The 26,259-nt window shown below is 34.8% G+C and overlaps 1 protein-coding gene across 2 annotated transcripts in view; it reads right to left on the minus strand.

The window, feature by feature from the left end:
- Positions 1-26,259, minus strand: part of SPAG16 (sperm associated antigen 16) — an 879,748-nt gene that overhangs the window by 388,329 nt on the left and 465,160 nt on the right. For both annotated transcript variants that reach the window (XM_032638543.1, XM_032638542.1), the window contains one exon: positions 23,379-23,564. In XM_032638543.1, coding sequence (XP_032494434.1) covers positions 23,379-23,564 — 186 coding nt within the window. The remainder of the gene's footprint in view (positions 1-23,378; positions 23,565-26,259) is intronic.

Below are 26,259 nucleotides of genomic sequence, written 5' to 3' on the forward strand. Positions count from 1 at the left end.
AAGAGGCACTTAATGAAATTCATTCAAACACTGTACAGAGTTGCAAAAGGCATTCTTATTTTTAATAACAGCTATTTCTCCACCTATTGAAAAATAAATGTATATTGTAGAAGACTTGGAAAGTATGTAAAGATGTATCAAAGAAAATAAAAGTCACCTTTAATCATCTGGCTCAGAAAAAAATATTTGTAACATTTTGGTATATTTAAGAAAATTATTTCTCTTACTCTCTCAGCTATGCTTGTATTAATATTTTTTCAAAAGAATTATATTGTATATAATATAAAGTTTCACTTCTGCTTTTATATCTAATCTAATATTAGGGGCATTTTTCTTGTTATGAAAAAAATTAATGTTTTTATACTTTTAATTCTTTAATTTATTAACATTTTTGGTTCATATAGTAAATTAGAATTTAAACTTGTGTTTCTTCCACATACATTCATTAATTGTCTGAACTCCTACTTTAATGATAACAGTTTTAGATACATTTTTATATGCTCAGCACACTGTAAATTTGATATATAATAAACCAATTTCTTCTCTATTTCCATTATGAAATCATTTTTGTCATTTTTCTTCCATCTTACATTCTTACGTCTTACATTGCCTGCAAATTTTTAAAATGAATTTTGCTTTATCAAATTACAAAAAGAGTTCATGGGATTAAAACTTCTAGGAATGAGTGATGGTAGATTCTTTACATTATATCTGATTTTATGGGATACACATTTAAAGTTTCATCATTAAGGAAGATATTGGCAGTAAGTTTGAAGAAGACAATTCTGTTTCAGTTAAGTAACATTTCCTCTATTGCTTTTTTGTAAAGAGTTTTAAAATCAGGAAAATATGCTGAATTTTATCCATTCTCTTTGGCAAATATGAAAATTAATATATGGATTCTTTCATTTACTATTTTTTCCTACAAAAAACAAATTATGTATTAATCTAACATTAGATTTGCTAGCCAATAATAACTATGCATAAAAATGATGCATATTTTTAACAGTGATAATAGTTACCATCCATTTTTTCAGCGTACATTTCAAGTACATTTGTATTGTTATACAATCATATTTCCAGAACTCTTTCCATCTTGCAAAACTGAAACTCTATAGCCATAAACAATTTCTCATTTCCCCCTCCCCTCAGCCCCTTGGCAACCACCCTTCTACTTCCTGTCTCTATGAATTTGATACTCTAGGGACCTCACATAAGTAGAAGCACATAGCATTTCTCTTTTTGTGACTGGTTTATTTCATCTAGGCATAATGTCCTCAAGTTTCAGCCATATTATAAAATGTGTTAGAATTTCCTTTTTTTTTTAAGGCTGAATAATATTCTATTTTACATATACACCACATTTTGTTTAAGCTTTCATCCATCAATGAACACTTTGGTTCCTTCCATCTTTTGGCCATTATGAATAATTCTACTATCAAAGTGGGTATACAAATATCTCTTTGAGATCCTGTTTTCTATTCTTTTAGGTACGTACCAGGAGTGGAATTGCTGGACCTTACGATAATTTTATTTTTAATTTTTAGAGGAACCGACATATTGTTTTCCATAACAGCTGCACCATTTTATATTTCCATCAGCAATGTACAAGGGTTCCAATTTCTCCACATCCTTGCTAACATCTTTTTTTTTTTTTAATTGTAGCCATTCTAATGGGCAGGAGGTGATATCTCATTTTGGTTTTGATTTTTATTCCCCTAATTATTAGAAATGTAAGCATCTTTTCATTTTTTTTTTTTGACCATTTGTACATCTTCTTTGGAGAAATGTCTATACAAGTCCTCTGTCCATTTTTTTGATCAGGTCATTTGGTTTTACTTGTTGTTGAGTTGTAGCAGGACTTTGCAAAATATAATGTGGATAAAACCCTTTATCAGATATATGATTTCCAAATATTTTCTTCCACTCCATAGGCTGCCTTTTCACTCTACTGACTGTATCCTTTGGTGTTCCAAAGTTTTTCATTTTAATGAGATCAAATTTATCTAATTTTACTTTTGTTTACTATGCTCTCAGTGCTATATCCAAGAAATCACTGCCAAATCCAATGTCATGAAGATTTCCCCTAGGTCTTTTCCTAAGATTTTTATAGTTTTAGTTGCTATGTTTAAGTCTTTGATCCATTTTGAGTTAATTTTTATATATGGTGTAAGCTAAGGGTCCAGCTTCATTCTTTTGCAAGTGGATATCTAGTTTTCTCAACAACATTTGCTGAAAAGACTGTCCTCTCCCTATTTAATGGTCTTGGCATCTTAGTAAAAATTTATTTGACCATACATGTAAGAATTTATTTGTGGTCTCTCTATGCTATTCCATTGGCCTATATGTTTGTCTTTATACCAGTAACACACTGTTTTGATTACTATATCTTTGTAATAAGGTCATTTACTATTTTAATATGATGAAGTATATTTCTCAAAACAAACTATCTTGCATTCTTAGAATATATATTATGTAATCATACTCCTTTATTACTGTAACATTTCAAGACTGAAGTCACTAAAATTTAATTCATGATTTTGGAGTCTATATTCATAAATATATATATATATGTGTGTGTGTATGTTTGTGCAACTGAGTATATGTGCTCTACCTATAATATTCTTTTGGCTGTCTTCAGGTACTTCTTTGAGTAAATTTTTATAAGTAACATGAAATTTTACTATTGATGAATTGATCAAGCTAATTTTTATTACAAATAATTTATCAATATCTATCAGAAAAAGAAAAATATTTTCTATCTCCGATGAAAGTTTTCTTTCCTAATATTTTACCTTATGAATGCAATTGAGCAACAATTCTTGTCAATGGAGTTTTTGATCATAACAGTGAAAACACTGAAATTAACCCAATTATCCCTCACTAAAGAAATGTCTAAATAAAGGATGACTGAGAATAGGTTCGGGAGGAGGTTACCTGGAACCCATCACAGTTTCACCACATGGTGCCAAGATGTAGGCCTTGCACAAATGCCTTCCTGTTTTGCATCTCAGTTTTCTTATGAGTAAAGTATGAATATTAAAAGTACTACTTCATGTATTAGTTCTTGTTATAATTTAATGAATTAATAAATATAAAATACTTATATGAGTAGCTAGTACATAGCAATTATGTGCTTCAATCACAATGAAATTAAATTCGTAATCAATGACAAAATGAAATTTGAGGAATTAAAAATATGTGAAAGTTAGGTAACATACTCCTAAACATTTAATAGGTCAAATAAGAAATCACAAGGGATATTAGAAAATACTTTGAGATGAATGAAAATGAAAACATAATATACCAGTATTTATTTGAGGCAGCTAAAGTAGTACCTAGCAAGAAGTCTATAACTGTAGATGTTTATATTTAAAAAGAAGATCTCAAAATGGTAACCTTAGTTCCCATCTTAAGGCACTGGAAATAGAAGAGCAAAGCAAACGTTAGGCAAGTAGAATACAGGAAATAGTAAAGATTAGAGTGTAAATTAATGAAATGGAGAATAGAAAAATAATAGAAAAATTAATAAAACCAAAAGTAGTTTCTCTAAAAAGGTCAACAAAACTGACAAATCTTTAGTTAGACTGACCAAAGAAAAAAACAGAACAGACTCAATTAGCAGTAAAAGAGAGGACATCAATATCAACCTTCCAGAAATAAAAAAGGATTACAAGGAAACCCTATAAAAAACTGTATGCCAACAATTTAGGCAACTTAAATTAAATGGACAAATTTCTAAGAAAGACACCAACTACTAAAATTGACTCAAGAAGAAATAGAAAATCTGAATAGACATATACTGAGTAAAGTGACTGAATTGTTGCATTAGTCAGCTAAGGCTGCCTTAACGAAATACCACAGACTGAGTGACTTAAATAACAGTATTTATTTCTCACAGTTTTATTGGCTGTGAGTCCAAGATCAAGGTGTTGTCAAGTTTGGTTTCTCTGAAGCCTCTTTACTTGGCTTGGAAATGCCCATCATTTTACTGTGTCTTCACATGGCCTTTCTATTTTTAGATAACATGATCTTATACATAGAAAATCCTATGAAATCTACAGAAAAACTATAAAAATAACAAGTTCAGCAAGGTTTCAGGATACAGGATCAATATACAAATATCAGTTGGATTTCTAGATACTAACAATGAACATCCCCCACATCCAAAATTAAGAAAACAATTTCCTTTAAAATAGCATCAACAGTAGTAAGATACCTAGGAATAAATTCGACAAAATAATTTCACATCTTGTACTCTGCAAACTCTAAAACATTCTTAGAAGAAATTAAACACCTAAATGAAGGGAAGAACATCATATGTTCTTAGATTAGAAGACTAAAACTTTGAGGGTGATAATACTACCCATTTGATCTACAGATCCAACACAATTCCTATCAAAACCATGGCCTTTTTTTTTTTTCAAAATTGACAAACTGATCTAAAATTCAAATGGAAATGCAAGGGACTCAGAATAGCCAAAGTGATCTTGAAAAAGAACAAAGTTGGAGAATTCAGATCTCCTGATTTCAAAACTTACAATAAAGCAACAGCAATTAAGAAAGTACGGTACTATAATAAGGATAAACATATAGGTAAATCAAATAAAATTGAGAGTCCAGAAATAAACCTAATAAACCCTTACCTTATGGTTAACTAATTTTCAACAAGAATATCTAGATAATTCAACATGGAAATAACAAAATTTTCAACAAAGGTGTTTCAAGGAAAGTTAGAACAATTGGATATCCACATGTAAAAAAATAAAGCTAAAACAATTATTTGTATCTTACACACAAAATGGATCATAGACCTAATTGTAAAAGTCAAATTTATAAAACTCCTGGAAGAAAACATAAGAAATATAAGAACAGATGTTTATGATCTTGGCTTTGGCAATACTTCCCTACATAGAACTCCAAAAGTACGAGGAATGAAAGAAATAATTGATAAATTGGACTTAATCAAAATTAAAAGTATTTGTGCTGCTAATGATACTATTAAAAAAGTAAACAATCCACAGAATGGAAAAATATTTGAAAATTATATGTCTAATGATATGTAAAGAAATGTGTATATAATATGTAAAGAAATATATAAATAAATTCTAAAACTGAATAATAAAAAGTTAATCCAATTAAATTGGACAATGAATCTGATTAGACATTTATCCATAGAAGATATGCAAGTGGCTATAAGCACATGAAAAGATGCTCAACTTACTATCCCCTAGGGAAATGCAAATGAATGCCATGATGTGACACAACTTCACACCCACTGAGAGAACTATAAGACGAAGTCATATTAAAAAATAGCTAATAACAAGTGTTGGCAAGGATTTGGAGAAATTGGAACCCATATACATTTCCAATAGAAATGTAAATGGTATAGCTGCTTTGAAAAATAGTTTGGATGTTCTTCTAAATGCTAAGCAGAGAGTAACCATGTGACCCAGCAATTCCATTCCTAGGCTTATACCCAAGAGAACTGAAGACATACGTTTACACAAATATTGTAGACAAATGTTGCAGACAAATATTCCATAGCACCATAATTCATACTAGTCCAAAGTGGAAACATCTCAAATATCCAATGTTGAATGAACAAATATGGTATATCCATATAGTAGAATATGCACATGGTATTTTCCAGTGCTGATCTAATTTTATCCTTATATGGTTTTATTTTTATAAAAGTTTTGGAAAGCATAGAGTTCTGTGTTTGGTTTACAAATTGTCTTTTGTTATCACAAATCACTATGATTAATTTATTAAATATATCCTGTTCCTCACCTTCTTGAGAATACCTGCTTTCTGGAGTTTAGAGCTCCATATCCTCTATTTTCCTTATGCGTTATAAGCCCTTGAAGCATTTTATATATATATTTTCCTTTTTCTCTGCATTCTATCATGCCTTTTAATATGCACCCCCCATAATACTATCCTGATTTTTTTCAGTATGAGTTATGTTCTTAATTTATCTTCAATGTATTTTTGTATTCTACTATCATATTTGGGTTTACTTGAATTCCTTTATACTCTAAAACTGAATCAAATCAGTTTTCTGAGGAGAATTCTGGTACTTCCACTTGGTAAGCCTTTGAATCATCCCTGAATGATGGACCATAGGTGATATTCTTAGAATATATTTGTGCATTATGAGGAGCTACCCTATCAAACTTATTACTGTATCCATTATAAAAATATTGTTGAGGGCATCATTTAATGAACCTGCCTGCATTCTTTGATGAGTTCATCAGTTAAAATCCTCCCACCAGGGCTTCCCTGGTGGCACAGTGGTTGAGAGTCACCCTGCCGATGCAGGGGACACGGGTTCGTGCCCCGGTCCGGAAAGATCCCACGTGCCGCAGAGTGGCTGGGCCCATGAGCCATGGCCGCTGGGCCTGCGCGTCCGGAGCCTGTGCTCTGCAAGGGGAGAGGCTGCAGCGGTGAGAAGCCCGTGTACTGCAAAAAAAAAAAAAAAAAAAAAAAATCCTCCCTTATACTAATAATATAGCTGTGTGTTTTTTTCCTTAACTTTGCTTGGCTGTTTGAAAGCTTAAAACTAAAAGTGTGCCTCAAACTAAAAGTTTTTCCAAGGTTAAATATTAATCAACTTATGCCAAATATATTATAAAGAAAACTATGTCAAAGGGGGAAATGAGGAACAACTTATTTCTAAAGCAAAAGAGATGCTATCCTGAATAATATTTTTTAAATGCCTTGAGAAGGTACGAAGGGTATTTAGAAGCTGCTGACTTGAGTGGAATGCTCTGGAGACCTTTTGAACAGGAGAAGCCATTGTGAAAGGGTCATGTGACCTGTGGTCCTCCTCGAACTGAAACAGGTCAAAGATGCAAGGGGGAGCTTAAAGATGAGATGACTGTGTCTGTGTGTGGGTATCCCTCCAAGAGCACATACATGTTAGGATAAAAAAAAAGTCTATGACATGTGAAGAGACAAAAAGTCACTTAGTGTAATATTTTTGAAATCCCAGTTTTCATAATTCTTAGAAGAATAAAGGGAAATAAAGATCATTTGCAAAGATTGCCAATGGCCACAGGTACTGGAATCCAAACGAGAAGTACTGATGTGTGTGAAGCAGTCATTGCATGAACCTTTTCTTTGATATAATATGATCAGCTTATCTTATTCTAAACTAGAATATATTAATGGTTCATAACATTTTAAGATTCAGGTGAATCCTCTGACTCACGCAGTACAACACATGAATAAGAAAATGTGCTAGTTCATGTCACCTAGCTATAGATATATTCAGTGAAAGATGCTTCGGTCACTTCTGATCCAACATTATATATTTTCGTGTCATCTGAATAAAGCCTACATTTTGTTCACACATGTAAGGTTTGTACTCAGTGAAGGAGTGTTACACAGCAAAGATTTGCTAAGGGAGCATAAAGAAAGAAACCATCTTAATTAATGTCAGTTTTAGAAAATAACCTGAATCTGCTGTGTAGCATTTCACCTGAAAATAGGAGTACAGGCATCTCTGTACATAGATTTGTGCACCTTTAATTTTGTCGGACTCAAACCTGCTTTCATACACCTCATCATGTAATCAAATAAAGGGCACATGTAGGCATGATAAACAGTATTTGGAGTTAAATGTTCGGTGACAGTATTCTCTCAATCCTACAGTTGATACTTATTTGCTTTGATGAAAAAGTTTAAATACCGAAGATCTCGCAGTGCAAACAAATATATATTGAAAGTGAAGAATGGCGATCATTTTGTCAAAATGTTTTTTAACTCATTAGATTTTCAGTATTGGATGAATAAAAGTTGGACATTAAAAAGGAGTTTTACAGTTGAGTGGTGCCCCTGCCTCTAGAAAAGACTGTGTATATTTGTAGGCACTATTTTCATACAACTTGAACTCTCTCATCATTCTATCCTGTAGATGTTAGTAAACTATCTGAAGAAAGTATCAAGAGTTGCTCAGATTTCCTTAGTTCTCATTCAATATGGTTATCTGAAGATAAGGCCAAAGAGACCCTATTTCAGAAGATAATGGATGGAAAGAAGTTGTAGGGAACCATTTATTTAAGTTCAGTTACTGCAGGATATATACTTGTCAAGGAGAGAGATGTGGAGGAGTGATTTAACAGTTTGCAATCTACGGAACAACTATGACAGAAACACGTGGGAAGGTATAGGAAGTAACGGCTTACTCTGAATAAGGTGAAGATTTAAGAATGGATTCTAAGGGAAAATGTGAGGCAGAAGATGGGATAACATGCCATTAGTTAACTATTAGGGGCTACATAGGATATTTTAAAGGGTAGAGAAAATAGGAGACTGTGATGTGGCAGAAGGACAACAAAGATAAAGAGAATTAGAGCAGAAAAATGAATGCTTTATGACACAGAACAAATTATTCATAAAAGCCAATTTTGGATTACCCACCAGAAAGAAGCAGCATGTGCCTAAGGCACTCACAAAACAGCTACACCAAAAAGGATAAAGGGCAAAAAGAAAAGGGAAAAATAGGGAAAGAAAGATAGAATTTTCAAAGAATTTTATATTCTAAAGTAAACAGAATAACATCAAAGGGATTTTCATAGGCATAAATCAAGTCTTGATGGGCTTTCTTATACACATCGTTTATTGTTTTTAATTTTTAAATTTTGAATTATGTGTGGGAGGAGTTTATTTTTGTGTGTGTGATTAAGGCCTTAAAACTCACAATCTGGCTCTCATCAGAAAAAATAAATAGGAAAGAAAAGTGTATCCATCAGAGACTGAGGTTATGCACAGGCGCTTCTTAGAAGGGCACAGCCTTCCACTCAAATTTGGAAGGAACAAAAAATAGGTGGATTATTGGAGAAGAGTCTAGAGGGAATTTAATTCTGAGGAGTAGCATGAAAAAAAAGAAAACAATTAGCAATAAATAAGACACGAGTGAGGGTCTCTAAGAAAAAAAGAAAGATATTAACTAGAAAAAGAATATGAAATTTACTGGTCAGGAAAACCAGGCTGAAGTGATATTAGCTAGAGAGAGAAATAGGTTTGAGAAGACAGAAACTAGACTAGCCCAAAAAAATTTGAAAGAAAAGAAAGCAAAAACTGAAGAAGTCACACTACCTGATTTTAAGACTTACTACGTACTTCAGTAATCAAGACTGTGTGTTATTAATGAAATAATAAATGCACAGATCAGTGGAATGGAATAGAGAACCCAGAAACAGACCCACATAAATACAGTCAACTGATTTTTTACTTTTCTCCATTGAATTGCTTTTGTGCCTTTCTCAAAAATCAGGTATTTTGTTTGTTTTTATTTGTAAATTTTCATCAAACTGTGATCCTACACCTCAGCAAACTCTCTGACAAAGGATGTGAAGCCAAAATAAATAAAAAACTTTCAACAGATAATGAACAGTAAGAAAACAATCCAATTAGAAACTGGGCCAGGACATGAACAGACACTTCAAAGAAGATATGCAGATGGCAAATAAGTACAATCGACCCTTTAAAAACGTGGGTGTGAACTGTGCAGGTCTACATATACACGGATTTTTTTCAATAAATATCTACTATGGTACTGCAAAATTCACAGGTGGTTTACTCTGTGGATTTGGAGGGCCGACTTTAAACTTATACATGGATTTTCGATTGAGCAGGGGTTCATGACCCAACCCCTACATAGTTCAAGGGTCAACTATACATGAAAAGATGGTCAACATCATTAGCCATTAGAGAAATGCAAATTAAGACCATGATGAGATACTGCCATACACCTATTGGAATGGCCAAGATAATACAAAAATACTAACAGTTCCGAATTCTGATGAGCATGTGGAGAAACCGCATTTCTCACGCATTGTGACAGTAATGTAAAATAGTTTAGTCACACTGGAAAACAGTTTGGCAGTTTGTAATCAAGTTAAATGTACACTTACCATACAACCCAGCAATTGTACTCTTGGGCATTTATTCTAGAGAAATGAAGACTTATGCTCACACAAAAACCTATACATGAATGTTCATTGCAGCTTTATTTGTACTATCTCCAAAATGGAAACAAACAAAATATCCTTCAAGGAGTGAATCTATAAGCAAACTGGTATACCTATACAATTTACTATGATTTATCAATAAAAAGGGTTAAGTCCTGATACACAAAATAGTTAAATGAATCTCAAGGGCATTTCACTGAATGAAAAAGAGCCAACCTCAGATGTGCACATACTGTATGGTTCAATTTATATAACAATTTTGAATTGACATTTATAGTAATGGAGACCAGAACAGTGGTTGCCAAGGGTTAGAGTTGGGGGGAAGAGTGTGATCATGAAGGGGTAACCTGAGGGAGTTTCCTTATGGTGATGGAACAGTCTGTATCCTGATTACAGAGGTATAGAGTTACATTGGTTACTCTAATTTACATGTGTGATAAACTTTCATAGAACTACACACACACACATATGAAAATGCATGTAGTAGAAACTGGTGAGATTTGACTAAGGTCTGCGCTTGTGTTACTAATACTGTACCGATGTCAGTTTCCTAGTTTTGATAATATACAACAGTCGATATTATCATTGGGGGAATCTGGGTGAAGAGTACATGAAAGCTGTTCATTCTTCAATTTATTCTGGGTAATTAAACTAATTCAAAATAAAAAGGTATAAAAGAGTAATAGGGATCATCTAAAATTTACTGAGCAGAGAAGAAATGATACTCTAAAATTACTCCAATAACCTATTTATAAGAATTTCTCCAACAATCTATTTTTAAGAATTGAGACAAGAAGTTAGACTCCATTTTCTTCTAAGAATGATCATAAAAGTCTATTTAAGTACCTAGGTCAACTGAAGAAGCATGAATTCTATAATATAAAATAGAGCTAAAATACAACTTTAATACCACATTCACATTTGCAAGGAGATGATTATAAAAGAAATATGGGGTTAGAAAGAGGATATATTGTTTGAAAACTGGTTGCCATTATTCCTCTCCCTAAATGCACACTTTTGTGTAGTCACTTCTTACACTGATCCTGGTCTTGGCCATGTGACTTGCTTTGGTCAATGGGACAGTTGCAAGCAGAAGCTTGAAAAAGAGGCTTGAACACAGGGGAAAAAGGAGTAGGGAGGGTGTTAGGGATTTAAAGATAGAGAAAGGAATGAAATATTCATTTTGCATGGTAGAAAGTTAATTGACAGAGGAAATTCAGTAGGATTCAACTTGTGAGTTGAGGTTATAAATATAAAGTGAGATCAGTCATCATGATTCTGGTGTGTGTGTGTGTGTGTGTGTGTGTGTGCGCGCGCGCGCACGCGCTCGTTTGTGTGTGTCTCCTATCCATGCTCAGCTGACCAGGTGTAGGTAGAGAGTAGGCAGAGAACTAGTTTAAATAGAGTTGGGGTGTTGACAGGCAAAAAATGTGGAGGAAGAGAGGACCAAGGGATTTGCAGCTGTGTGGGAAGGGCAGACCACTGTGATGGACCTTGGATGTCACTCTGGGTAAGAAGGGAGAAACAGGAAGGCTGTTATCAGGGCAAGAGAAAAAACAGTGGAGACAATAAGTTATCAACACCTCTGGAATCAAAGAATTGCTGGAGCAGGTGGTATTAGAGGATACAAGCCAGGGAAGTGGGATGGGGAATGGTACGCACAGAGCAGAAAACCTAAAATCGAGATTTGAAAGTTGTTGGAAGTAAGGAGGTGAAGAAACTGGAAGTCCAAGGTGTTAGATGAATTTTCTGCTTGGATAACGATATCGCACTCCATGAACACACTAAGCCATGTGATAAATCCTTTCAAACGTGATGGGTATGACCATACAGTGAAGGAGTGGCTAATGGTACGGTCTCAGAGCATGTGCTTCTGTGGTTTGTGAGGAGGCGGGAGGAAAGAAAGTGATCTAGAAATGACAGTGAAGACCATGGAGGGGATGTAAACCATTAATTTATACATTAACTTTTAAAATGTTTATTACTTTCCCAGTATGTTCCAAGCTCTGTTTGAGGACTGGGAACAGATCAGTGAACAACCTTCCAGGTCCAGTGGTGGGAAAATTTGTGTCAGTATTCCAGAAAAATTTAACTTTTGCATATATATATATATATATATATATATATATATATATATATATGATAAATGTGTATAAAACTCAAACACATTTTATGTATGTACCTCAAAGACAGGGTCTAGTGATCACTATTTATTATGAGTTGTAAATCTTTTGGAAAGAATTAAGGGGAGGTAGTTACAGGATCCATTAGAAAAGGAACTCCGTCTTCTCAAGGGAGACCAGTTTAAGTAAAAAGATAAAGAGTACAATGAAGAGATGGAGGATATAAAATATTTTGCTAATGACAGGCAGTGGATTCCAAAGCATACAGTGGAAGGGAGATCAGAGGTGAGTGAGAAATCAAGGCTGATTGGTGGATATATGGACAATAAGTAGAGTATAAAGGCTGTTTTTATTGAGGTGATCCAAATAAACAAGACTCTCAGTCATATGGGATTAATCCCAATAGCCTCTTAAGGGAAGGTAATCAATTCCAGCTTGGGGACTGGGTTCTTAGATAGAGTTTAGTGATAGGAATATGAACATAGGTAGTAAGAGCCATGATAATTCAGATAATGAAGAACTAATTTATTGTTGGGAGCTATCACTGAAAGCTTCAAGTCTAAGACATCATAGTCTGCTTAGATATGATTAAGAGGAAATGAGAGCAAGGAATAGAGGTGGCTACATAAATAATTACCACTATTGCTAGTTAATATTATTTGTGTAAGAGATCTACAATCCATGATGAATATTAAGTACGTAGGCAGTACCTTTGAGGTGTAGGTATATAATTTATTGTTACAGGTTTGCATATACCTATATTAATATGTATTTGTGTAATAGTGAAGCAAAGTTCAAAGTAAAGTTAAATTTACTCTGGAGATACTGACACTAATATTCTCTAAAAAGTGCATTGAATTGGTCACGTGATAACTATAGAAATAGACAATGAAATGAATTATATAACACCTCTAAGATTGGAAGCATTAGATGCTTTTATAAACTTGTCAGACATTGGATCAAAGATAATCAAGAAAAAAAAGTCAAATGTCCACTTTCTTTTATAGCAGCCATGGCTTCACATAAAGATATCTTTTGTGTTTCTAGGCTAAAACACTGCACCTTTTAGAATACATATTTAGATAATCACCATGAATTTCCAACAGTAACTTTAAGTCTTAAATTTATGGGTAAGAAAGTTTTACTTGGACGTGTATTCAGACAATAACACATAAAATTACTATAATTAACTCATTTGACATCTTTAGTTTCTAAATGTCCTGAATTACTTAGCATAAGAAAAAACAAGTTTTGGATCTCTTTGTATCTGTCTGTATACTTAGGAAATCACATAATATAGGTATGCTTCTTTCTAACCAGAAGTAAAAAAAATTAAACATAAGCAGGGTAGGATATAACAGGCACATCTTAGTATAATTATTTCTATTTGTTATTACTGAATAACATTTTAGACTGTTCCTTGCTAATGCGTATTATCCTAAAATCCATCATATTCTTCCTTATGCAAGGCAAAAAACAAACTGACACCATAACCCCGAACCAAACTGAAACGGAACCATCACAGGAAAGTTCATTCTTCATGTGAAAACTGCTCTAAACTATCCTAATTGGATGGTTTATGTGTGACGGATACCTACAGGCTACTGATAATACTCAAATACCAATGAAAAAATTATCTTTGGAAAGATGACAGACTCAGCACCATTTTTAATATCCATGTCGTTGGTGGCTTATTACCCCGATGGTTCTACTTATTTCCAAGAATGGAGAACTAGTATGCACTCACAGCATCTCAGAAAGTCAGTCACCCTCAGTGATAGTTGCTTTGCACCTCTAGAGGTAAGGAATTAATACTGTGATCAATGGCCAGGTTAGAGAACTTGTCTAATAATTTATAAATTGTAGAAAACCAGCAACACCTTCTTCTATACTGTAAGCTCCACTAGGGCTAGGCTTTGTTTGTCCAATTCAGTGCTGTATCCCCAACTCCAGGGATAAGAGTTGCTGAGTGACTGGTAAAAATTGAATAAATGAATAATCAATTTTAAAGATAGAAAGCAATTTGTAATAATTCCACGGGCAAATCTACTAAATGATTCAAGAAATTATAGGCCAAATCAGAAGAGATGACTTTTCTAGAAGGTGAAACCCTGCTAGAGGCAATGCTTCCTGCAGGATCCATTCTAGGTTAAGAGGTAACCGAAGGCCAGACCAGGGAATAATCATTTCATGTTCCTTGACTGAAGAAGGTCTGGTTCATTTCCTACCCAGGACACACGTTAACAAGTTCTTCTCTTATTGATACACGTTAATATTTTGTACAAACTCATGCAAGATACTGTGAAGAAACAGTATTTAAAATTTCTATGAAAACATGTCCCTAGTGTTTTAAGAGAACAAATTCAATTTTATTACCTAAATAGGAAGTATTTCCCATCTCACAACATAGTTTTATATAAGAAAGCAGTTTAATTCTACCTAAATTTTTATTGCTTGCTATTTTTATATCAGTTTACATCTTTTGATATGATGCACTTGGACATCCAATTCATTTCGATAACAATTGAATCAAAACAGAGTTTTCTTTAAAGGAAAACCATTTCAGTAATTCCAAAACAATGTTTCAGGGACATGGTAATACTTAGTATTTTCTGTCTCCAATAAATGGTTTTGAAACAAATTGGGTTTTGGAGTCATATAGAAAGCATAAGTAAGTAAATAAATGCAATTTAGATTAGATGATATTTAAAATATTTGAGATAGTCAAACATTTACGCACTGCTTTAATACTAGTATATGTATATACATCAACATTTGGATATACACACACAAACACGTGTAAGCATACTATACATATGATCAAACCTTAAATACACAAGTATATGTGAACATAAATGGAAATCCAAGAAGATGTAATAATTGATATATTATCCATGGAACAGGATAAATTGATCACAACAGGTCAATTTTAGAATGCTACTATGTCTTTTAATATAACATAATTATGTTTCAAGCATTGCTCTAGCAGTCTATTAATATATACCTTGGGTGCCTTTTCAAGTATAAGAAGGCAAGCTGGGGGGTTTTACAATACAAGACAGGTATTAATGTACCAATAATCCACGCCCTTGAGTCTTAATACTTCCTACATTGCTATGCTTTAAAACCATTAATATTGTACAATATGTCCTTCATCTCTAATATATCCAATTTTTCATATGTATCATAAAGGGCATGACATATGTTATTAACAAAATATATTATAAATACTAACCTCCCTTTTTGTAACTTACTTGGTGCTATCTCATCATTACTAATTTTATAGTAAAGAAATAAATTTCTCACAATTTGAAGTTCATGTTGGTGCACTAACTGACCAAAGAAATTAATAGTACCTACTATTAAAAGAGGATAACTCACCATTAAGAGAATCTTAATATTTTACATTTCCTTTTTCTTAATTTTAACTGTTCCCTTTATTTATAGCATTCTGTTTCTCTCATCTCATCCAGGGTGGGGGTTATATTGCCCAATGAATTATTAAATTAAGAAGGAAGCAATGTTGGTGGGCAGGAAGGAACACTCAGTTCTCTTCAATGGACATCACCTGTTAGATGAACAATGAGAAGGCATCCCTCACTCTACAGCATTTCCTGGAATGCCAGTTGATGAATCTGGTTGGAAAAGCTTTTTTATAAAGTTCACATTGGTGTTCCAGTATAAAGAGAATGAGCTTTATGCCTTCCAGGTGTCTCAAAATATAACAGGTGATTTGCTTTCTCCTTCTCTCATAACTCATAATGCCTCAGCAATTCCTAGTGTCTTCATCTTCCAAATCTATCCAAAATACAAGCAATTCTCATTACCGTCACTGTTCCCATTGTGGCTCAAACCTTCACTGTCTTTTGCCTGGATGGTTGCAATAGCCTCCCAGCTGCTCTTCCTGCTTTTACCCTTGTCTCCCCAGCCCTCCTCTGTCACAGTTCAATCTAAATACAGTAACCAGAGTCATCTTGTTAGAGTATAAAACAGATTATGTGACTCTTCTGCTCAAAACTCTCCAGTGTTTTCCCATCTCATTGAGAATAAAGGTCAAAGACATTCAAATGGACTACAAGGCTGTGTGTTATGTGCCGCATACACGTTTAACTGCCTTATCTCTACTATTCACTTGTCTACTCCAGTCACACTGACCTTCTTGTTGTTCCTTAGTCATATAAGTCCTGCTACCACCATAGGGGAGCTCACTGCTCAGAAAAGCTTGGAATGTTCTTCTCCTAGATATTGTCTTGGCTTACTGCCTCACCTACTTCAGATTACCCAAATATCAACTTCACAGTGAGAATTTCCTTGACCATCCTGTTTAAAATTGCAATTCCTTCCTATGCCCACCATTCCTTTCCACTTTTCATATTTTATTTTTTCTCTACCAAACTTAACACCCCCAAATACTATATATAATAGTTTATTATTATTATTTTTAATTTGCCTTATTTTCTGCCTTGCAATAGGATGTCATCTACATGAGTACAGGAGTTTTTGTATATTTTGTTCACTGACAGAGCTTAGTGACGAGAGCAATGCACATAACAAAGTATCCAATACATATTTGTTGGGTCTACAAATAATTTTTGAAAAAAACAAACATATAAATTAACCACAAAGCAGGTACTATTTTGTATCCTATCAGCCTGACTGCAATCAGCAAAACTGATTTGCATCAGTAAGTACAGTCAATGCTACTACGAAATTGAAGTCCTTAGTGTTTTTTCTATAGTTTAAATGAAATCATTATTATTGAATCAGCTTTCCACTAATGGAGGTATTAATTTACTGTACTTGCATTTTAACAGCTACTTTTATAGGCATTAACTTCCATGCAGACCAGTTATTTGACTTACAGATATTGCTAATGGCAAATAGGACTTAATAGGCTCCAAAAGTATTGCAACAGATGTCAAGGATGAGAAGTGAGAAGGGGCAAGGGAAAAAAAAAAAGCAGTTGAATGGCCATCTAATATCAGCACAGAGTTTCTATTATTATGCCATCCAAATAATTTTGATAACATTACAGGGCTTGTAGTAGTTGCCTTATTAATATGTCGTGAGGAAAAAAAACATTACCTGAAAAATATTTACAAGGTGCCTATACTGGACTGGGCAGAACAAAGTACAACAAACAGAGTGGGAACATAATTTTTCAAATAAAATAGAAATTTATTTTCTTATTTCTGACTAGTCCAGAGAACGCTGCAGGTGAACTGGAGGTAGGGATTGGGGGTGGCTTTACATCAAGCAGGCTGATGATCACACTGTCATTTTCAACGATTGGTTTCTAAGGTTACTCTGGCTATGGTCATTAATATCCCATCCCACCACATGGGAGAAAGAATATAGAAATGTGCATATCATTTCAACTTATATTCTATTGCAGAGAACTTCGTGACGTGACCACACTTAACTTAAAGCGAGGCTGAGAAACACCACTTAGATAGAAAGCCAGGTGTCCAATTCACATGGAAGAAGGAGAAAGCGAGTTCTGGTGAACAGCTAGCAGTCTCTGCACAGTTTGGCCTTTTGCGCACCAAATATCTGTGCCGTCCTTCTTTTCACGTGTACAGTATTCAGTTATATCCCCCCCCCCCCACAAAAAGGAGACAACACAAATTCTCACTCATTTACTGCTTGTATCTCGCAGTCCATGATCTCTGCATGATGCACAATCTGCTCCACTGGGTTGAAAGGTGTCTCTTGTGTTCTAGTGACCAACCAAATAAAAGACAAGCTTTCTGCCTTCTCTACTGTCACAGATAAAATGTACAATGACGAAGCAGGGCACAATACTGCAATACAAACTCCAGTACAGAAAGTAGGAAAAAATGGGAAATACACAAGAGTCACTAGCCCAAAGAGTGACAGAATCCTGGGCAGGCATCGTGAGAAACTTTGTCATTGTACTGAAGTTTTTTGATTGAATCATGCCTCTCTCACCAAGAGGAGCTCCTTTGCTCATTATTCTTTGTGGTCTCTGGCTTTGTTCCATGGCCAAGGTTTTTCCTTGTCCATTTTCCTCTATGACCACATCTGAAGTGGGCGCTGTGGTCTGTGACTACCTTCCAAACTATATAACACTAGCAGTCCACTTCCTTTGAATGTAAGTTCAGGGTCCTGAGGACTGTTCTACAGTTAGAAGAGTCAGGAGATTATTAAGGATAGGCTCATGGTTTCCTTGCCAATACAGTTCTCTCAAAAACGAGGTAGGTTTTCTGATATATTCGCTTCCAGTAAATGGAATGCAGTGGTAACACAAATTACTTTTCTAAACATAGTTCTTAAACTTTTATTTTTCTCTCAAACATAATTTTCAAGTCATCTGAAACAATACACCTGGATATAAGGGCAGCAGATTTACTTCCCATTGTTTAGCATCCAGAAGCTGAATTATACAAAGCACTGTTTCCTTCCACCCTTGTTACAAACCACTCAATTCTTGCCTTTGTAATATTGTGTTAAAATCAGTGGGGGCAGCTACACTTGGCAACATTTTGCTTGTTTCAAATCCTTTCCCCTCAAACTACAAGCTAAGTACAGGCACACAGTCTGTGTTCCAAACCTCAGAGATACAGTGTGGTATAGGCACTCATACAAATACCCAACTACCTTGGGGAGAAAAGCATCCACGGGCCAACCAGAATATCTTATCTGATATTATAAACTGCAGATGCATTGCACATTCTGTTTCAAAATTGCTGCATTTTTAAATTACTTGTAATCTCACTGAGGGCAGTAATGGAGTCTTAGAATTTTCTAATGTCTATAACACAGCCCAACACTGGTAATTCATTACATGAATATTTATTGATAATCTTATGCTTTAAAGAAACACAATTTTTATAGTCGACTGAGACATTTACTGATTTTCCTATCTAATTTTCATCACTTTATAGATTTATGTAGAATAAGACAATTAAATTATAATTTGAATGTGGATGGGAACAGGAAAAGCACTTTCTTCATGTGTATGTGTTGATTTTCTCTAGTATTTATGCAACCAAATTGCCATGCAACAAGAATTCTCTACTTAGGATACAATGGTGTGTGTGTGCGTGTGTGTGTGTGTGCTTTAAGACTGATTTTTAAATGGTTCTGAAGAAACTAGGGGCAGGACAGGAATAAAGACGCAGAGGTAGAGAATGGACTTGAGGACACGGGGAGGGGAAAGGGTAAGCTGGGACGAAGTGAGAGAGTGGCACGGACATACATACACTACCAAATGTAAAATAGATAGGTAGTGGAGTGGGAAGCAGCCACATAGCACAGGGAGATCAGCACAGTGCTATGTGACTACCTAGAGGAGTGGGATAGGGAGGGTAGGAGGGAGATGCAAGAGGGAGGAGATATGGGGATATATGTATATGTATAGCTGATTCACTTTGTTATAAAGCAGAAACTAACACACCATTGTAAAGAAATTATACTCCAATAAAGATGTTAAAAAAAGACTGATTTTAGAGCATGTATTTGAAAATTAAGGTAGCAATCAATGATTACAAATTAAAACACATGTAAGTTTCCACTTTTTTATAAATGATTATTCAAAAGACCATTGAAGTACTACTTTTAATTATTCATAGAAACCTCGTAGGGTGTCAGTGCATCCAGACTAAGAATGCCCCAGATATTGTTCAGAGATTCTTATTAGCATTTAGTAAACGTGGGTCTTGATCTGCATATTTTACATTAATTATGATTTCCAGGTATACAACTTTCTGGTGAGGAGCTAATTAGATGGTCTTAGCAGGTAATATCCAATTCAGGAAGAGTTATAGGGCTAGGGATATGACACCAACCAAAGGATATTCAAGGCTGAGCCAGGGGTTCGAAGGGAAGGGCAGACTGTAAATACAAAAAGAATATATTCTAAATTCTTCCTTCTCTGGTGAACAGCAGAGTCTATCAATATTTTTTAAATTAAAAACTATGTGGCATTGGGCTCCCCTGGTGGCGCAGTGGTTAAGAGTCTGCCTGCCAATGTGGTTCGATCCCTGGCCTGGGAAGATCCCACATGCCGCAGAGCAACTGAGCCTGTGTGCCACAACTACTGAGCCTGTGCTCTTGAGCCCACGAGCCACAACTAGTGAGCCCACCTACCACAACTACTGAAGCCCGTGCGCCTAGAGCCCATGCTCTGCAACAAGAGAAGCCACCGCAATGAGAAGCCTGCGCATTGCAACGAAGAGTAGCCTCCGCTCACCACAACTAGAGAAAACCTGCACGCAGCAACGAAGACCCAACACAGCCAAAAATAAACAAAATAAATAAAAAATTAAAAAATAAAAAAAATAAATTAAAAAACAAAACTATGTGGCTCCAATATAAGAGTATATGACCCAGCATAGCACAGTTTCTACCATCATCTTACCAAGGCAAATAACCTCTCCCCTTAAGTCACTAAGCCAATTCCAATGACCTATAAAATTTTAAGCAAGACACTAGTTTTAGACATATCTACACAGTATGGATCCATGAGCAATCATAAATTACACCTCCGTGCTTTGCTTGTAACTTTGAAAGGTCTATCAATAGCCACCAAAGAAACAATCAATCTCTCCCTATTTGTCAATATTTATCCACTACCTCAGCTTCAAAACTAGTATAATTTCTTTGTCTTTGATGATGACGGTGAGCTCTTGACACTGATGGGAAATTTGAAATGTAAAGGATTTTTGGCATCAATCAGAAGCAATTTTGATCTGTTATATCAATATCTACTGGGTCTCAATTGGAAGACAGTATTTGGATACCAGGGTTATGGAGAAAAGCTTTCAAGTCAAAGTGTTTGAAATTATTCTAAGTAGGGCTGAGTCTACTGGGAATCCTTTTTTTAACACAGTTTGATTTAAACACTCTGAATGATTAAGACATTTGAAGACATATTTTAGAATGGACCACAGTCTTCTATTAAAATCCTCATCTAAGCCAAAAGTGATAAAAAATTAAAATTAGATAAATGTTAAAAGTTCACTTATATAAGTCCTAGAGATCTACTGTAAAAACAGTACCTATAGATAACAGAACTGTTAGCATACTTAAAATTTTTCTAATAGGCTAGATCTTATATTAAGTGTTCTTATAAAAATAACAATAAAGAGGGCAGGAGGAAACTTTTAGAGGCAATAGATACGTTTATGTATTGATTGTAATGGTTTCATGGGTATATATTTATCTTCAAACTCATCAAGTTGTTTACACTAAATATGCACAGCTTTCTGTATGTCAATCATACTCCAAAATAAAGTAGTTTTAAAAAATTCCAGTAATCTATTATAATAAATATTTATGAAATATGGTTGCATAATATAGAAACATAATAAAATTAAGAATTACATGATTGATTATTCCAGATAACCAAATGGTACACACATGAGTATTAAAACATATCTTAAATTGTCACTATTTTAAACAGAAATAGGTTTAAAATGTATTATTTAGAGCTATGTTTTCTCATTCAGAATATGACAAACATTATTGATCTGTATCTTTGTAACTCAAGTGGATTATGCTACTTATCCATTAATGCTCTGTAATTGTCAAGGTCTAGACAGGAGACAGAACTTGCACTTAACATTTTAACAGCAAGAATTTAATATATGGGACTGTTAACTATGCATAAAGTTGTTAGCTAGATGACTATAAAGAGAAAGCAAGAACATTAAGGTATCATGGAGAAAGCCACTGCAGGAAAGAGCTACGACCCACAGGACTGAGTGAACAAAGGGACTGCAGTGGCATTATTGAAACGTGAAACCTTGGTGGGGGCACTACAGGGCTGAAACTGAGCCTCTGAGGAGGGGGCATGTGATTGCTAGTACTGATGTTCCTCATCTTGGAAAAGAGGCCATGAAGAGTTGGGAACACAGAGCTCTGAGAAGGGGGCACCTGTTTGCTGGAACTAATGTCTTTGATGATGGACGGCATGATGCAGCTGTTTCTGCGAGCACTGGAAAAACTGTCAACTGGATTCAGCTGCTGTGATGAGAATAAACTGATGCTGCTGAGGTGAAGTGCTGCTAGGGGATATCCATTGGAACCACAACTCCAGAAGCAGCCCACAGGAAGGGAACAGGAAGAAGCAGGCCCCTCTACCTCCCCTAGCCTTGTGGTCTCCTGCAGGCGCCCACTATTACCAAAGCCTAATAGAGAGTCAGATGGCAAAGCAAAAATGTGGTTTGCAAAGTTCCAGCTCCAGCATCACAAAAAAGATACAGAAGGGCAAGTTTGGTACTGAGAGAAAATAGCATAATGACTGGCACACGGCCTTAAGAGATAAACTACAGATAGAACAAAGCACACCCTTTCAAAGAACCCTCCCAGGAAATCTGTTGACTTTTCTGTAAGCACCTTACGTGCTCTCTTCTAAATATGTTATCCATGATTCAAGGAAGAGTGGGGAAAGTTTGTTAAAGGTACCTGTTTTACCCATGACCCCCAAAACAATAGTGTCCACCTTTAATGCAAGTTCATCTTTCTCTTACAAAATAAATTACAATGGCTCAGTGATAATTGTTCACATAAATTTTGAGGAGTCACTATCACTTATATTTGGAATCTGGGCATGGATTAAAATATTAAAGTGATCAGAAATCTGACTGATGACCTTTAATCCCTTAGTTAGCTGAAGCAATCAGGGTATTGGATACCAGGTCTTTTTATCTTATTTGTATACCTAACAGGATGGAATAATCATCCAAAAATACAAAATACAGGTATTTTGATAGCAAAAATATAATAAATTTGTCTCTCTGGAATTAAGATCAAAGCATATGGTATTGTATAGGACTTTGCTTACCATAAATTGGATTAATTCTTGCAATTTGTGAATTGCCAAGAAGCATTTAATTTGAGAAATGTTATGATATATCAAAATTTAGTGAAAAGCAAACAATTATTTCTATCATCTTCATGCCTACTGAATTGTTGGTTTGACAATCCAGAGAGACAGCAGACCTATGGAGGGGAGAACGAAAAATCTAACTCTTTAAAATAAGTCTTTGTCTCTATCTTGCTTAAAACAGCTTCCCAATGAAGCAATTCTAATCTGATTACATAGGCTTGATCTTGAACCTACATTTAGAAAGAACTCATTACATCAACAGAGATTAATGGAATTAGAAATGGATTTTACAGAGATTATTTAAGTAACTCTATAGTTTTATAATTAACAGGGTTTTTCTTTTGACTTCCCACTGAGGGAAAATTTATCCATGTATATTTATCAACATAGGGTGCTAATATTGTTCAAAGTACTTCTTACCTATTAACATCCCAGATTTTGCTAGTTGTATCCAATGAAGAGGAAGCCACAAAATCACCACAGGAGTGCCACGTGCAGGACCATACTGCATGGGTGTGTCCTTCGAAGGTCAAAATGCAATTGCCTTTAGACAGGTCCCATAATTTAACTGTAGTGTCACCACTTGAAGTAGCCAACTTGTTGCCACTATTTGCAAGAACATAAAAAAGTAATCTGTTAAAAAAGTCAACTTGCAGTTAATTTATTATGAATGGTTGTATTCTGTGAATAACTTCTGTGTGTGTCTGAGTTATTTTTACTTTTAAGGACATATCTTTATGCCTGAATCTTATTATCTTATTTGAGTCTGCACAATTTGATACTTCCTTATATTGTTTAGTAATTCAAGTTGATTAAAGAACTGCTGTTGCACAGTTTCTGTATTAATTCTATAGTCTTCCAGATTAATCCACTAAACAGCACTTTTTAAACACATACATTAGTTTCAGGGCTATGTTAGGCTCTGTGGATGATATAACCTCAGAATGATGAAAATTTAGACGTGGGCTAAGACAATTTCAAACACGTAATACAACATAAAACAGTAGGTCAACATTGTTTATGTTTGTATTAATTAAATGCTGCAGGAGTGAAGCTTGCATTTTGAAGAAATATGTGAATCAGAAATGAGAGGGCTTTGGAGCTACATCTTGAGAGACGAAAGATTTTGAAGAGCTGGGTGGTTAAGAATGAGTCATTGGATTTTCCATTTGAGTCATTAGTAGATGTTAAAAAAGCAGTGGCTTTCAAGTGGTGGACCCAAAAACAAGTTTAAGAAATGAGTGGGTGTCCATGACTTGAAAAGAAACATCTAGGATTTTTTGTAAAATATCAACTGGAAGAAAATTTCAATGCCTTCCTCTTCTCCACATCCTTCAGCATTGTTTGCTCCTTCTGTGTGTTCTCTTAGTAACTTTTCTCTCACTGAATATAACGAACTGCTTATCTGCCTCCTTCCTTGTGTTTTTTTTTTTTTTTTTTTTATGCGTTACGCGGGCCTCTCACTGTTGTGGCCTCTCCCGTTGCGGAGGACAGGCTCCGGACGCGCAGGCTCAGCGGCCATGGCTCACGGGCCCAGCCGCTCCGCGGCATGCGGGATCCTCCCAGACCGGGGCACGAACCCGTGTCCCCTGCATCGGCAGGCGGACTCTCAACCACTGCGCCACCAGGGAAGCCCCTTCCTTGTGTTTTTGATGGGGAACTGTTTCCTCTCTCTGTTTCTACAGCATCAAGCATTATGATTAACCAACTGAAGTGCTCATTACATGCTTTCAGAATGAATAAATATATGAATGAATGAATGAAGTGATGCTATAAATGAAGAAGAAAAGTTGCCCAAAATTTCTAAGACTGTAATGGCACTTGCATCAAGACAAGCATTTTGCTTGCTTGCTTTTACTTGCTTACTTTTATGCTGAGAGAATTAAACTTTTATGAGCAGCAACCACTGGAGAGGAAGGCTCAAAGATTCTGCCAGAAAAGCAGATGATAGAGTGAAGACGTTTGCATTAAAGTGATATTTATTTCTTTTTCAAATTAGCAGATTTTAAAAATTACTAAAAAAAGTACTATATAAGGGTAGTCCTTTACTAATAGGTAGATATTAAAAACTGTCCTTTGCTTTGCAACTGTTGTTTATCTGTACATGTTTGCCATTAAAATTTTTACTTTTTAATATTAAAACTGAACAATACATTTGTCTAAAGATACCACATTATAACATCACATTGAGGGTTATAGCTTCAAAATATGAATCTGGGTAGGGGCCTGGGGGGACACAGACATTCAGTCCATGACAGTATATAAGTTAAAAATAGGGATGGTAGAAAAAAAGAATACATTTTCCTGGTCAAAATCTCAGAGGAGAATGATATAAAATGGGATACAGGCAACACTCAAAGAATTACAAGTTGACAATTTACAGAAACTGGAAATTTAAGATGTAGAACCACAGATTCTGGAAGAAAAATGTATACCAAGTGGAATAAACAGTGTAAACAAAAAGAAATCTTCACTTAGATAAATTTTAGTCAACTGCAGAGCACCATAGGCAACAATATAAATAATTAGAAAAATAAGAAGAGAAAAAAGAGAAGGAAACGTTATTTATTTACATAGTGCTTAACACATGCTAAAAACTCTACTAAGCACATTATATACATTTGATCCTCACAAGCATCGAATAGTTTGGGCAGCTTTATTATCTCCAAAACACTTGAACAGTATCACAGAGTTAGTAAGTGGTGGATCTGGAATTTCTTCAAAGAGCCAAGAGAAAATCAGGTTACTTTAGAATTATCAAAAGTTCCTCTCAAGACAGGCAAATAAAAATATCCTCAGCTAAACAAAGCAGTTCTCCCCTATGGGAACTACTAAGAATGTATTTCAAGGGGGAAAAAAACAGATCCTAGAAGGAAGATCTGAAATGAAGGAAGGGTGAGCAAAGAATCTGGTAAACATGTCAGTATATCCAAACACTTATATAACATCAATAGTGCTTGAAGAAATTTAAACAAGAGAACAACAGTAATGTTGACAGTAACATTCCTGTGGAAGACACTACATTGATTAATTTTAAACTTTATGAAGTCAAGTCTGCATGGTAAAACGTTAAGGTTAACCACTAAAAGAACAGGAATAGAGTACATAACTTCTAGACCAGTACAAAAAACGAGAAATAGGTTTTTGTTTTAATACCCAAAATAAAGCAAGAAAGGAGAAATACAGCACTAGAATAAGTGGTAGGAATAGAAAACAAACAAGAAAAGGCAGTAGAAAAAAAGTGAAACATAATAATACCAGTAAATACAAACGACCTAAACAGGAAGTTAAAAGACAAAGA

Source organism: Phocoena sinus, chromosome 7, assembly GCF_008692025.1.
Source record: "Phocoena sinus isolate mPhoSin1 chromosome 7, mPhoSin1.pri, whole genome shotgun sequence".
Lineage (NCBI taxonomy): Eukaryota > Metazoa > Chordata > Mammalia > Artiodactyla > Phocoenidae > Phocoena > Phocoena sinus.